This window comes from Enhydra lutris, unplaced genomic scaffold (assembly GCF_002288905.1).
Source record: "Enhydra lutris kenyoni isolate GAN:26980312 unplaced genomic scaffold, ASM228890v2 scaffoldscaffold7, whole genome shotgun sequence".
Classification (NCBI taxonomy): Eukaryota; Metazoa; Chordata; class Mammalia; order Carnivora; family Mustelidae; genus Enhydra; species Enhydra lutris.
Genome location: NW_019154091.1, coordinates 164,050 through 180,606, shown reverse-complemented (window position 1 = coordinate 180,606; position 16,557 = coordinate 164,050). Strand labels below are relative to the sequence as shown.

The window sequence follows — 16,557 nt, the reverse complement described above, 5'->3', positions numbered from 1 at the left end:
TTTTTTTTTTTTTTTCTTTTTTTTTTTTTTTTCCTTCTTTCTGAACCTCTTTTTATCCCCTTTCTCCCCCTCACGATTTGGGATCTCTTCTAATTTGGCTAAAGCATATTTTCCTGGGGTTGTTGCCACCCTTTTAGTATTTTACTTGCTCCTTCATCTGCTCTTATCTGGACAAAATGACAAGGCGGAAAAATTCACCACAAAAAAAAGAACAAGAGGCAGTACCAAAGGCTAGGGACCTAATCAATACAGACATTGGTAATATGTCAGATCTAGAGTTCAGAATGACGATTCTCAAGGTTCTAGCCAGGCTTGAAAAAGGCATGGAAGATATTAGAGAAACGCTCTCGGGAGATATAAGAGCCCTTTCTGGAGGAATAAAAGAACTAAAATCTAACCAAGTTGAAATAAAAAAAGCTATTAATGAGGTGCAATCAAAAATGGAGGCTCTCACTGCTAGGATAAATGAGGCAGAAGAAAGAATTAGCAATATAGAAGACCAAATGACAGAGAATAAAGAAGCTGAGCAAAAGAGGGACAAACAGCTACTGGACCATGAGGGGAGAATTCGAGACATAAGTGACACCATAAGACGAAACAACATTAGAATAATTGGGATTCCAGAAGAAGAGGAAACAGAGAGGGGAGCAGAAGGTATATTGGAGAGAATTATTGGAGAGAATTTCCCCAATATGGCAAAGGGAACAAGCATCAAAATCCAGGAGGTTCAGAGAACCCCCCTCAAAATCAATAAGAATAGGTCCACACCCCGTCACCTAATAGTAAAATTTACAAGTCTTAGTGACAAAGAGAAGATCCTGAAAGCAGCCCGGGAAAAGAAGTCTGTAACATACAATGGTAAAAATATTAGATTGGTAGCAGACTTATCCACAGAGACCTGGCAGGCCAGAAAGAGCTGGCATGATATATTCAGAGTACTAAACGAGAAAAACATGCAGCCAAGAATACTATATCCAGCTAGGCTATCATTGAAAATAGGAGAGATTAAAAGCTTCCAGGACAAACAAAAACTGAAAGAATTTGCAAATACCAAACCAGCTCTACAGGAAATATTGAAAGGGGTCCTCTAAGCAAAGAGAGACCCTAAAAGTAGTAGATCAGAAAGGAACAGACACAATATACAATAACAGTCACCTTACAGGCAATACAATGGCACTAAATTCATATCTCTCAATACTTACCCTGAATGTTAATGGGCTAAATGCCCCAATCAAAAGACACAGGGTATCAGAATGGATAAAAAAACAAAACCCATCTATATGTTGCCTACAAGAAACTCATCTTCAACCTGAAGACACCTCCAGATTTAAAGTGAGGGGGTGGAAAAGAATTTACCATGCTAATGGACATCAGAAGAAAGCAGGAGTGGCAATCCTTATATCAGATCAATTAGATTTTAAGCCAAAGACTATAATAAGAGATGAGGAAGGACACTATATCATACTCAAAGGAACTGTCCAACAAGAAGATCTAACAATTTTAAATATCTATGCCCCTAACATGGGAGCAGCCAACTATATAAACCAACTAATAACAAAATCAAAGAAACACATCGACAATAATACAATAATCGTAGGGGACTTTAACACTCCCCTCACTGAAATGGACAGATCATCCAAGCAAAAGATCAACAAGGAAATCAAGGCCTTAAATGACACACTGGACCAGATGGACATCACAGATATATTCAGAACATTTCATCCCAAAGCAACAGAATACACATTCTTCTCTAGTGCACATGGAACATTCTCCAGAATAGATCATATTCTCGGTCCTAAATCAGGTCTCAACCGTTATCAAAAGATTGGAATCATTCCCTGCATATTTTCAGACCACAATGCTCTAAAGCTAGAACTCAATCACAAGAGGAAATTTGGAAAGAACCCAATTACATGGAGACTAAACAGCATCCTTCTAAAGAATGAATGGGTCAACCAGGAAATTAAAGAAGAGTTGAAAAATTCATGGAAACAAATGATAATGAAAACACAACGGTTCAAAATCTGTGGGACACAACAAAGGCAGTCCTGAGAGGAAAATATATAGCGGTACAAGCCTTTCTCAAGAAACAAGAAAGGTCTCAGGTACACAACCTAACCCTACACCTAAAAGAGCTAGAGAAAGAACAAGAAAGAAACCCTAAACCCAGCAGGAGAAGAGAAATCATAAAGATCAGAGCAGAAATCAATGAAATAGAAACCAAAAAAACAATAGAACAAATCAACGAAACTAGGAGCTGGTTCTTTGAAAGAATTAATAAGATCAATAAACCCCTGGCCAGACTTATCAAAAAGAAAAGAGAAAGGACCCAAATAAATAAAATCATGAATGAAAGAGGAGAGATCACAACGAACACCAAAGAAATACAGACAATTATAAGAACATACTATGAGCAACTCTACGCCAACAAATTTGACAATCTGGAAGAAATGGATGCATTCCTAGAGACATATAAACTACCACAACTGAACCAGGAAGAAATAGAAAGCCTGAACAGACCCATAACCAGTAAGGAGATTGAAACAGTCATCAAAAATCTCCAAACAAACAAAAGCCCAGGGCCAGATGGCTTCCCGGGGGAATTCTACCAAACATTTAAAGAAGAACTAATTCCTATTCTCCTGAAACTGTTCCAAAAAATAGAAATGGAAGGAAAACTTCCAAACTCATTTTATGAGGCCAGCATCACCTTGATCCCAAAACCAGACAAGGATCCCATCAAAAAAGAGAACTACAGACCAATATCCTTGATGAACACAGATGCAAAAATTCTCGCCAAAATACTAGCCAATAGGATTCAATAGTACATTAAAAGGATTATTCACCACAACCAAGTGGGATTTATTCCAGGGCTGCAAGGTTGGTTCAACATCCGCAAATCAATCAATGTGATACATTAATAAAAGAAAGAACAAAAACCATATGATACTCTCCATAGATGCTGAAAAAGCATTTGACAAAGTACAGCATCCCTTCCTGATCAAAACTCTTCAAAGTGTAGGGATAGAGGGCACATACCTCAATATTATCAAAGCCATCTATGAAAAACCCACCGCAAATATCATTCTCAATGGAGAAAAACTGAAAGCTTTTCCGCTAATGTCAGGAACACGGCAGGGATGTCCATTATCACCACTGCTATTCAACATAGTACTAGAAGTCCTAGCCTCAGCAATCAGACAACAAAAGGAAATTAAAGGCATCCAAATTGGCAAAGAAGAAGTCAAACTATCACTCTTCGCAGATGATATGATACTATATGTGGAAAACCCAAAAGACTCCACTCCAAAACTGCTAGAACTTGTACAGGAATTCAGTAAAGTGTCAGGATATAAAATCAATGCACAGAAATCAGTTGCATTTCTCTACACCAACAACAAGACAGAAGAAAGAGAAATTAAGGAGTCAATCCCATTTACAATTGCACCCAAAACTATAAGATACCTAGGAATAAATCTAACCAAAGAGACTAAGAATCTATACACAGAAAACTATAAAGTACTCATGAAAGAAATTGAGGAAGACACAAAGAAATGGAAAAATGTTCCATGCTCCTGGATTGGAAGAATAAATATTGTGAAAATGTCTATGCTACCTAAAGCAATCTACACATTTAATGCAATTCCTATCAAAGTACCATCCATTTTTTTCAAAGAAATGGAACAAATAATCCTAAAATTTATATGGAACCAGAAAAGACCTCGAATAGCCAAAGCAATATTGAAAAAGAAAGCCAAAGTTGGTGGCATCACAATTCCGGACTTCAAGCTCTATTACAAAGCTGTCATCATCAAGACAGCATGGTACTGGCACAAAAACAGACACATAGATCAATGGAACAGAATAGAGAGCCCAGAAATAGACCCTCAACTCTATGGTCAACTAATCTTCGACAAAGCAGGAAAGAATATCCAATGGAAAAAAGACAGCCTCTTCAACAAATGGTGTTGGGAAAATTGGACAGCCACATGCAGAAAAATGAAATTGGATCATTTCTTTACACCACACACGAAAATAGACTCAAAATGGATGAGGGACCTCAATGTGAGAAAGGAATCCATCAAAATCCTTGAGGAGAACACAGGCAGCAACCTCTTCGACCTCAGCCGCAGCAACATCTTCCTAGGAACATCGCCAAAGGCAAGGGAAGCAAGGGCAAAAATGAACTATTGGGATTTCATCAAGATCAAAAGCTTTTGCACAGCAAAGGAAACAGTTAACAAAACCAAAAGACAACTGACAGAATGGGAGAAGATATTTGCAAATGACATATCAGATAAAGGGCTAGTGTCCAAAATCTATAAAGAACTTAGCAAACTCAACACCCAAAGAACAAATAATCCAATCAAGAAATGGGCAGAGGACATGAACAGACATTTCTGCAAAGAAGACATCCACATGGCGAACAGACACATGAAAAAGTGCTCCACATCACTCGGCATCAGGGAAATACAAATCAAAACCACAATGAGATACCACCTCACACCAGTCAGAATGGCTAAAATTAACAAGTCAGGAAATGACAGATGCTGGCGAGGATGCGGAGAAAGGGGAACCCTCCTACACTGTTGGTGGGAATGCAAGCTGGTGCAACCACTCTGGAAAACAGCATGGAGGTTCCTCAAAATGTTGAAAATAGAACTACCCTATGACCCAGCAATTGCACTGCTGGGTATTTACCCTAAAGATACAAACGCAGTGATCCGAAGGGGCACGTGCACCCGAATGTTTATAGCAGCAATGTCTACAATAGCCAAACTATGGAAAGAACCTAGATGTCCATCAACAGATGAATGGATAAAGAAGATGTGGTATATATACACAATGGAATACTATGCAGCCATCAAAAGAAATGAAATCTTGCCATTTGTGATGACATGGATGGAACTAGAGGGTATCATGCTTAGCGAAATAAGTCAATCGGAGAAAGACAACTATCATATGATCTCCCTGATATGAGGGAGAGGAGATGCAACATGGGGGGTTAAGGGGGTAGGAGAAGAGTAAATGAAACAAGATGGGATTGGGAGGGAGACAAACCATAAGTGACTCTTAATCTCACAAAACAAACTGAGGGTTGATGGGGTGGGTGGGGGGGTGGGATTATGGACATTGGGGAGGGTATGTGCTATGGTGAGTGCTGTGAAGTGTGTAAACCTGGCGATTCACAGACCTGTACCCCTGGGGATAAAAAGATATTATATGTTCATGAAAAATAAAATTAAAAAAAAAATAATTACACGCGTCCGTCTCTTACCCGAAATCCTTGGGGTCAAGTGTGTTTTGGGATTTAGAATGATTTGGACAATGGAAACGTAATATAACACATATACCTTACGTTACATTATCGGTGACGCCCAGTAGGGTCTGGAGCAGCCCCTCATAATCCAACTTATGATTATTGGGATATTTATTTAGCGAAACATATGGATATTCCCTCTAAGTGATAGAAACACAAATTATCAACAGATCCATGTTGGTTCAGGTCAGTTTTTGGCAACAAATGAGTTTGAATCACCCCAAACCAATTAATGTTCAGGTTTGGAGCTGTTTGGATTTCATGATTGAGGATAAAGGATGGACCCAACTCACCACTACTAAATGCTTAATATGTATGACTTTGTGACGGAAGAATCATAAAACCCACATTCAAGTGCAAGCCTTTGTCTGTTGCAAACTTGACGCTAAGACTCACTACATAACATGCAGGGTTTGTATTAGTGTGAGCATTGTATGGAAGGGGAAAGTGAGGTTTAGAGAAATAAAATAACTTAATGACGTTAGCTGGTAAGTGGCAAAGCTGACACTTGGACCCAGGTCTCTCTGACTCTATATATTAACAGTGGTGACAGCAACTTATCCAAATAAAATATTGTTTCCCAGTCTTCTTAGCAGACAAAGAAGGTCAATGGGAGATATAAGCACAAGGGAGGGTGGGATTGCTTTTTAAAGCTCCTTTGTCTCTCTCTCCCTGCCCCATTTCCTCTTCTCTGCTGGGAGGGTGGCTGTGACCGAGTGCCACTGCGGTTATCATGAATCTATGAGCAGCATACATGCTTCTCTTTGTTATGAACCTTTCCTTTAACTCTTATATCCCCAGTTCTGAGATCAAGTGTAGTTGCCACTTATCATCATACATGTTCTATTTACTTTCTTTTTTTTTTTATAAGTTTTTATTTATTTATTTGACAAGAGAGAGAGATCACAAGTAGGCAGAGTGGCAGGCAGAGAGAGAGAGAGAGGAAAGCAGGCTCCCTGCTGAGCAGAGAGCCAATGCAGGGCTCCATCCCAGGACTCTGAGATCATGACCCGAGCCGAAGGCAGACACTTAACCAACTGAGCCACCCAGGCACCCCCCTATTTACTTTCTTATAGTAAGAAGGGAAATGAAATTTTTGTTGTACCTAAATCTTAGGAAATTATTTTTCTTATACCCAGCTGACTTAGACCATGTACGTTGGCTCTCTGGCTTCTGTTGGCATTTCAGTTTTCAATCTCTCCCTGACACCCTCTGTCTAGAAGACTGTGAGATGCCTTTAGAGATGTGAAAGTATAAAAAACATCATTAAACTTTGTTTCAGAAAATATTGAGTTCAAATCCTAGGCTCTATGGTTTACTTACTAACAATGTGACCGTATACAAGTCATTCGTTGTTCTCAAGCATCTGTTTCCTTACCTGCAATAAGGGATAACAGCTATCTACCTACCACAGATGATTGTTAGAAGGATGAGATGAGAAAACCCAGTAGGTGGTTCTAAAACAGTGCCTTTAAGAATGACTAAATGTTTGGCCATTTTCCTTTTGGGATGATCTCCATGGTGACAGATAACCTTTGTGCTTACCTGAATCTTGTCACACCAGCCAGCGAAGTATCTGAATGTTTGCACAGACATTCCGATGTGAGTCTTCAGAGCCAGGGTGTAGACAGCGCCCGAATCAAGGGCTTCAATGGTTGCCAACTCTTCTTGGTTCTCTTCCAGTAGGTCTGCAAGTCTGTATGGTCAGGGAAAGAAATTCATTCAACAAATACTGACTGAGCTCCTACTAGGTACTGGGCACCCTCCTAAGGGCTGAGAATTCAGAGGTGAACACACATGCACGAGGTCTCTGTCCTCATGGTGAATATGGTCCGGCAGGGAAGACAGGAAACAAATCATCTCATAAATAATTTGTTTCAAGAGTTACAAAAAAGAAGAAGTGTGGGAAGCCTCTACCATTTGCCCCATACACATATAAGAAGTAGAACAGTGACTGAGCCACAGTAAAGCAAGGAGATCGATGACAGAAAACAGTGGGAATGTGGCCAGTTCATGAATATATAGGGAGATGTTAGTGAGTAAAACCCATAAGAATCCATGAACACGAGGATTTCTTGTTGGTATGGGAATACACGGGGTGAATTAGAGACACCACAACAGATTTCTGTTAGGTGTCTAGATTCTGGGGCAAGATAAGTCAAGGATTGTCTCATGGCTCTGAAAGAGTGAAAATTCATCCTTTGTGCTCCCCTCAACCATTGGTTTTCTTTTCATCCTTCAGTGGTTCTCTGAGTTGTTCCTTTTGGACCATTCTAAAGTTGGGCTCGGAAGCCGCCTCCCCCTCAGTGTTTCTTCCAGATCCTACTAAGGTCAACGATTTGGCTCTGGGTAAGGAGAAAAGTGAGTTTATGCTCGCATCTAATCAATCTTGGCATACTCGGTTACTGATTTATAATACGCTTTTCAAGCCTTAGTATTTTTCCTTCTCACTCCTACTCCCTACAGATCAAGCAGATTTGAAATTTGTCTTTGAAAACAACAAAAGTGCTACATATTCCCTGTTTGCTGTTCTGTATCCACCCTCCACACCGCTCTGTGACCTGGGAGGATGACCTTTATAGATTCCATCCCCTGGATCCCATGCTCTGTCACTGGGCTTGACTAAGGAGAAGCCAGTGGGCAGTATCCTCAGGGAGAGAAAGAGATCAGGGATTCCATTCCTCAGCTCCCTCGCAGATAGGTTGTGGTTCAGCCGCTGCTGGGTCCCTCCATCAAAAACCACTGGAGTGTGGTCTTCCACAGCTACAGATCTTGCCAGGTTCCAGCAATAGCCCCTTTCTCTGTCCCAGACCTTAGGGTACGAATAGCTTCCCCCTGTTGCTGCCCCTAACTGGGTACTTCATTACCCCTCGAACTTGCCCACATCTTTTAAATGGTTCTTTACTGAACTTTTCTGCCTACTGGAACCCTGACTGTTACAAACAATAACACAAAAATCAGGAACTCACATATATGGAACTTTATATGATGTGTGTAACAGAAGGCATATAGTAGGTGCGTATGAGAATATTTGGGTGAAATTTTAAAAATCTTGGCAATGTTAGCCAATATCCAAAGATAGCAGATCTGTGTTTTTAAAAACCACACCTGTACATCAATCTTCCTCTTTCTCTTGCATTCATTCTTCCCCATTCACCTTTTTCAAAGGCATCTTTTGCAGCTGCTACAGCTTTATCGACATCCACCAAAGAAGCATAGGCTACTTTGCCTATTGTCTGTTTCAAGATAAAAATAAGGTAATAGGTCATTTATTTAGAGATATATAAATATGCCTCTTAAAACTAATATCATATTAATAGGAAAAATAGGGTGTTACTTATAAAATCCAAAGAATTAACGACAGAAAATCAATACACTCAGTAATATAGTAAAGACAAAATTTAACAAGGAAATTGTTAGCCTGAAATTTGGGACTCCTCATGTCACACTACACTGTGGAAAGGCACATTTAGGAAGACTATGTCTATTTCTTCTGGTGCTTAGGGAAGCTGAATTTCTTGCCACAAGCTTGTGGAGTCTGAAAACTCTTTTCTGCATGTAGTTTTATTGAGGGTGTGCCTCTGATGTGTCTAGGTATAGTTATCTGTCTAAATTCAGCATAAATAGTCATTCAATAAAATAGGTTATTATAGCTAGCAACCAGTACCAGAATTGAAGAGTTGAAAGAAATACACAGAGAGCATTTAGAGTAAGTGCTCAGAGAGGCAAAGTGATAGGATAAAGTAACTTCTTAAGACTGTCAATTTTACAACTGTGCATAAATTAAAAATTCATGACCAGTGGTCACTGCACACACTAAGGAATTACTCACAGATCCGTCTGTTGGGTTGATAGTATCATAGGTCTTTCCGTCCTCAGCATCTGTGAACTGTCCATTTATGAAACACTGATACGGCATTTTCACTGTCATTTCATTGACCTCCTTCGAAATCTAAGATAGAGAATTATATTTATAGATTCAATGGATTTCTCTGCTTATCCATTTGATGCCAAATAGCAATAAAGAAGTTTACTCACTAATGCAGCAGATGTTATGTCGATAGGATTTTAGTTCCTACTCTCCAGAAGACACAAGCATATGTAAGATTTGGGCCTCATGATGCTCAGATTGGCCACTGAGCCAGGAGGCTACCATCTCTGATGACCAAAGTGCCCGAGGTTCAGCCTTAAAAATACCGCAGATTTTCTTCCTTATGCAAATGAGAGAACTCGAAAGACCTCCAGATAATGGAAACATCACCATCTAGTGGCAACATCTATGGAGGCACAGCCATTGCTTTCATTTGAATCCTTGAAATTGCCTTTGTGGATTAAGTTTCCTTTTAGAATGGTGCCGTTTTAAGTTTTGTTTCCTTAAGTTCCTCTTCATTTTTCACTTTCTCTCTCTCTTACAAATGTGTTGCCTTAATTCTATTCTCGACCGTTCCCTAGCAAATGAATTTAGGTTAGTCCATTAACTACTATGAGCTTCAGTTTTTTCAACCGTGCGAAGGGAAGGGGTGCCTGGGTGTCTCAGTGGACTAAGGGACTGACTCTTGATTTTGGCTCAGGTCATGATCTCAGGACTGTGAGATCAGGTCTGGTGGGTACCCCACTTAGCAGGGAATCAGCTTGAGATTCTCTCCATCTTCCCCCAACCTGCACGTGTGCACTTTCTCTCTCTCTCTGTTCTCTCTCTAAAACAAATAAATAAAATCTTCAAAAAAAATTAAAAGGGGATAATGCTACCTACTACATACATTTATGAGGAATAACTGAAAAAACATGTAAAAGAGCATTATTAGAATAAAATTTCATAACAATGAGAGGTATAAACAGTAAATATAATGATTTTCAAACAATTTCATGTAGAGAAATTGGTAATACTTAAAGAAGAAATAAAAAATATCAAATGGTATCTACTCTTATCCCACAGGTAAGAAATATTTCTGTGAAAAATTTCCATTGTGTTTATGTAGGATATAATGAAGGAATCTTTATCTGACTTGATGTGTCTAGTCTCTGCATATAGTTCACTTCTGTAAAGTCATCATTCTGGAACTATGTTAAGGGTCTTACATGTATTGTCTTTTTTTTTTTAAGATTTTATTTATTTATTTGGCAGAGAGGGACAGAGAGAGCAAGCACAAGCGGGAGAGTGGCAGGCAGAGGGAGAGGGAGAAGAAGGTTTCCCATAGAGCAGGGAGCCCAACTTGATCCCAGGACGCTGGGATCAGGACCCGAGCTGAAGACAGATGCTTAACTGACTGAGCTACCCAGGTGCCCCTTACATATATTATCTAATTTGATTCTCCCAACTACTCTGTGAGGTAGATATTACTATTGTCATATCCAATATGAGGAAACCAAGGCTTAGAGAAGTGAAGTAACTTGCCACAGGTCACATGGCTGGTAAGCAATGCTGCGTGGATTCAATGTTAGGTGGGTCTGACACCAAATTCATGTTCTTAACCAGAGGATGCTTAACTGCTTCCCAAATTTACCTAAATTTTATTAAAAACACATGGGTGAATTATTTCTGGAATAGTAGACTATGGACCACTAAAAATCTGCTCCTTCATAAAAGCCACAAGAACATTAGAAACTATTGTCAAAATCATGTTTCTTAAGACTCTGGAAATTAACCAAAAGCTTGAAAGAATCCATTTATTCAAGAAAAACAGCTGAATCTCTGTAAGCTCAGTGAGTTCTATGGTGTATTAATTGCCCTACTCTTTCCTATCTCTCTCGACAGCTCCGCAGTAACTTGAAAACCAAAATCCTTACAACCACGGTGGCTATGAAAACCAGCCGTCTGTTAGTCACCAGAGGGGGACAAGTGGTGCCCAGAAGCTCCCCAGAGGTCTTATCTCCACAGAGCTTCCCAATGTCAAGCTCTATACTCCATGTTTGTCTTTATGTGACCTGACCCAGAGCTTGCTCTACACAAACTACCTGAGTCCTTCAGTAAAGGCTCAGAGACTTACCAGTTCCAGAAATTTAAGGAAACTGATGTCTGATTATTAGCTGATGACTAAGTTAGCACTAAGTAGAGACTTCGGTGGCAGCAAACAACAAAGGATACAGGCTTTACAGGATTAGTCTGAGAAAGTCCCTAAACAAAGAAAAAGCAACAACAATAATCCCTGGGAAAAGAGGGGTCTTATTTCCAGAGTTGCCACATTCTGTTATTTAAAATGGCTGGTTTTCGACAAAAGATCGCAAGATACATGAAGAAACATGAAAGAATAAAGAGTGGCCAATACATAGGACAGACTACAGCCAATAGAAACCATCCTGGAAAAGACCTAGATGCTGGATTTATCAGAGAAACATTTTAAATAAGTTTTTACAAATATGTTCAGATAACAAAAGGAAACTACATCTAAAAAATTAAAGGAATGTGAAAGAACAATGCCTCACCAAATAGAGAATATCAATAAAGAGATAAGAATTCTTAAAAAAAAAAAAAAAAGAACCAAAGAGAAATGCTGGAGCTGGAAAGTGCAATAACTAACATTTTTTTAAAAATTCACTATATGGGCTCGGTAGTAGATTCAAGCAAGCGGAACAAAGAACTAGCAAACTGGACAATAGGTTGATAGAGATTATCCAGTCTGAAAACAGGAAGACAAAAGAAGACCTATGGGACACCACTGAATGTACCAACACATGCGTAAAGGGAGTTCCAGAAGGAGAGGAGAGGAGGATAGAGGCAGGAAGAATATTTGAAGAAATAATGAATGAAAATGTCCCTAACATTAAGCCATACATCCAAGAAGTTCAGGCAGGATGAACTCAAAGAGATCCATTTTAGAAACATAAGGAAATGGTCAAACGCCAGAGATAACGAGGGAATCTTGAAAGCAGCAGGAGAGAAGTAACCTGTCACATAAAATGGATCCTTAATAAAATTAACAGATGACTAATGCTCAGAAACCATGGAGGCCAGAAGACAATATAATGGCATATCCAGAGTGCTGAAAGGAAAAGACTGCCAACCAACAATTCCATATATAGCAAAAACAGCCTTCAAAAACAAAGGAGAAATTAAGTCATTCCCAAATGAACAAAGACTGAGAGAATTCACTGCTAACACACTGCTCTTCAGAAAGTTCTAGAAGGGGTCCTTCAGGCTAACATGAAAGGATCCTACACAGTTCTTGAATCCACATGGAGAAATAGAGCACACTGATAAAAGGAAATATATGTCAGTATACACGTATTTTTGTTTTTAACTCTTCTCCTATCTGATTTAAAAGACAACTGCATAAAGCAATAATTATAAAGTTTGTTGGTGGCCTTATAATGTATAGAGATGTAATTTGTATGGCAATAGTATCACAAATGTGGGGATAGGAAGCAGAACTAAATTACAACAAAGTTTTTCTTTACTATTGTTATTAGGTTGACCTTAATCTGAACTGGAAATGTTTTAAACAAAAATGTTCCTTATACTCCTCAAGGCAACCACTAAGAAACTAACTAACAAAATATAGTAAAAGAAACAATAAGGGATTAAAATGGCATACTAGACTGTCTTTAATACAAACAAAATGGAGGGAAAGAAAAATAGAGGAGCAAAAAGGGCAAGACAAGACGTACACAGGCTTCCCCTCAGAGACACTGCAGGTTCAGTTCCAGACTATTGCAATAAAGAGCATATTGCAATAAAGTGAGTCAAATGAATTATTGGTTTCCCAGTGCATATAAAAGCCACGTTTACACTATACTGTAGTTTATTAGGTACGTAATAGCATTATGTCTAAAAAATCAATGTCTATGCTTTAATTCAAAATACTTTAGCAATAGTGGCACCTGGGTGTCTTAGTTAAACGTCTGCCTCTGACTCAGGTCATGATCTTAGGGTCCTGGGATTAAGCCCCACATGGGGCTCCCTGCTCTCTCTCCCTCTGTTGTTCCCCTGCTTGGGCTCTCTTGCTCTCTTTCTCTCAAATAAATTAAATAAATAAGAAAGTATGTAAATAAGCAAGTACACAAATAAATAAATAACATTTTTACAAAGTACTTTATTGAGTGGCTCAGTGGGTTAAAGCCTCTGCCTTCAGCTCAGATCATGATCCCAGAGTCCTGGGATCAAACCCCACATCGGGCTCTCTGCTCAGCGGGGAGCCTGCTTCCCCCTCTGCCTCTGCCTGTCTCTCTGCCTACTTGTGATCTCTGTCAAATAAATAAATAAAATCTTTTTAAAAAAAGTACTTTATCAACTATACTTCAATTAAAAAATATTTTATTGCAAAAAAATTAACCACCATCTGAGCTTTCAGTGGGTCATGATCACTGATCACAGATTAACACTGATCCCAAACTCTAACAAATATAATAGCAAATGAAAAAGTTCGAAATATTGTGGGAATTACCAGAATGTGATACAGAGACAAGGCATGAGCAAATACTGTTGGAAAGAGGGTGCCAGTAGAGTTACTCGATGCACGGCTGCCACAAGCATTTAATTTGTGGAAAATGTACTACCTGTGAAGCACAGTAAAGCAAAAAGCAATAAAGCAAGGTATTTGTAGTGGCAGTGGAAAAGAATAGATAAATTCACCTTAATCAAATAAAAAACTTCTGTGTGTCAAAGGACACTGACAAAAAAGTGAAAAAAATAAAAGCCCACAGAATGGGAGAAAATATTTACAAATCATATACCTCATTAAGCTCTAGTATCCAAAATATACAAAAGCCCCTTACAACTCAACATTAAACAGACACAATCAGAAAAATCCTAATTAGAAAATGAGTAAAGGATTTGGATGGACATTTTCCCAAGGAAGATATACAAATGACCAATAAGCACGTGAAAAGGGGCTTCTCATTAGTCATCAGGGAAATGTAAGTGAAAGCTACGATGAGATGCCATTTCATACCTGCAGCTAAAATAAGAAAGGCAGACAATAGCAAATATTGGCAAGGACATGGGTAAATTAGAACCTTTCTATATTGCTAGTGGGATTGTGAAATGGTGTAGCCACTCTGGCAAAGAGCTTGGTAGTTCCTCCAACAGTTAAACAGAGTTACCATATGACTCATCAGTTGTATTCCTAGGTATACACCCCAGGGAACAGAAAACAAATGTTCACACAAAAACTTACACATGAATTTTCATAGCAGCATTATTAATAATAGGCAGACATGAAAACAACCTGAATGTCCATTCAATGAGAGATGGATAAACAACATGTGATATATCCATACCACGGAATACTATCCGGCCAGAAGAAGGAGTGACATACACAACACACACGACAACATAGATGAACCTTGACCACATGGTGCTCAAGTGAAAGGAGCCAATCACAAATTATGTGATTCCATGTATAGGAAATATCTACAAGAGGCAAATCCATGGAGACAAAAAGGAGATTAGTGGTTTCTGGGGGCCAGGGGTAGGGGGGAGAGAACAGAGGATGACTATCAGTGGATTCAGGGTTCCTTTATGGGGTGATACAAATTTCCATAATCAGACAGACGTGATGAACCTGAACCACTGAACTGTACATTGTAAAGGGTGAATTTGGGGGTGCCTGGATGGCTCAGTTGGCCTACTCTTGATTTCAGTTCAGGTCATGATCTCAGGGTCCTGGGATTGAGCCCTGGGTCAGACTCCGCACTCTGTGGGGTGTCTGCTTGAGTTTCTCTCTCTCCCTCCCCCTATGCCCCTCCCCCTGCTCGCTCACTCTCTCTTTCTCTAAAATAAATAAATATTTTAAAAAATTCAAGGGTGAATTTTACAGTGTCTGAATTTTATCTCAATAAAATACCTATCTCAAAAAGGTCATACATGTAAAAACAAATGAACAAAAGGCATAGCCTTTCCTTATAGCTTTTGAGTCTTAGTGATGGAGATTTCAGGCAGCATGGAGAAGCTTACATAATCCACCACTAGCTCCACTTCTTGATCTTCTCCTCTCAGTTTCCTCACAACTTTTTGGATGAAGTCTGCAAACTTGGTGGCCATGTAGACATCTTCGTTCTGTAGCTGAAGCCCACCACACTTCTGTCTGATCTCTTCAACCAGCCTTAAAGTTAAGAAGCAATTCACATTACTTACATTTTTAAAAGGGTTTAGGGGAACCATATTATTACGTTTGTCAAGTTGCTTTGAGATAAGACATGTCACATGCCTATTTATAGCCTATGAGATCATCCGTGATAATACCTGGAGAAATTGGGTAAGACCGGGAGAATAAAATTAAAAAGCTGTCTTGAAGGACAGTGGCTATTCTTTGTTTTTTAACTTTTTATATAGCTAAAATGAAAAGAAACCAAGGCAAAAATATTTTACCTATTGCAAGCAAGATTATAAGGGTCACATAAAATCCATTCCCTTTGTTTCAAAGGTAAGCAAGGAATGAGAAATAAAGGAAAGTCCCTCACTGTAAAGATTATGAAACAAAAGTCATATTGTATAATATTGTCTCTAGATCTTGTATAAGAATGAAACAAACATGTCCTTGCATTATATGGTTAGTGTAGCTACTAAGTAGAATCAGGCAGTAGGTCAAGATAATTTTTGAAGTCTCTTCCAACCCTTTGATTTTTTGCTGTTCATTTTTCAAATTATTGCTGCTATTTGCCATTTGTGGAATAGCACCGGTGTGCTAGATGCAAGACAGAAAGACCCCCATGGTTGTTGCTCAGTCATTTCTTCTGCAAAAGAGATGAGGTGCTTTGGCAGTTCAAGATAATAGTATCAGGCGATTATTCAGATACTCAAGCGGAAAATGGGCAATTTGTACAGGAGCATCTTGCTGGTGAAAAATATATAGTATTGAAACCTTTAGTTGAGAAATTAGAAGTTTTGGGAAACTGATGAACCATAGCTGAGAAATTTGTAATTTGAGGAACCAAAACTCTTGACTTCGATAATGTTGTTTGCTCTGGAGATGACTATTTGGATTAGTGGAATAAAAATTCCATGAATGAAGGAACTTTTTCCTGTTCATGACTGTCTGTATTCCCAGGGCAAAAACTGTTCCTGATATGTAGTACATACTAAATGAATTTTGTGGAATAAGTGAGTGAATAAACAAATAAACAGAACAACCATCAAGAACACTCACTTTTTTTTTTTAACATCAGGAGTTGCATTCTTTAACTTATTAAATTAATGAATGGCCATAGTGTGGCCCTCAATGAAAAAAAAATACCTCTGAGAGACTCTTCGCTATTAGGATCCTCACAGACTTACTTTTTTTTTTTTTTTTTAAACCATA

At 38.8% G+C, this 16,557-nt stretch overlaps 1 protein-coding gene across 1 annotated transcript in view; it reads right to left on the bottom strand.

The window, feature by feature from the left end:
* The window catches only part of LOC111142084 (aldehyde dehydrogenase 1 family member L2), a 65,878-nt gene that overhangs the window by 24,907 nt on the left and 24,414 nt on the right, over positions 1-16,557 (bottom strand). The window contains exons 10-13 of the mRNA XM_022495035.1: positions 15,213-15,360; positions 9,153-9,272; positions 8,429-8,556; positions 6,866-7,016 (exon numbers count right to left, since the gene is read on the bottom strand). Coding sequence (XP_022350743.1) covers positions 6,866-7,016; positions 8,429-8,556; positions 9,153-9,272; positions 15,213-15,360 — 547 coding nt within the window. The remainder of the gene's footprint in view (positions 1-6,865; positions 7,017-8,428; positions 8,557-9,152; positions 9,273-15,212; positions 15,361-16,557) is intronic.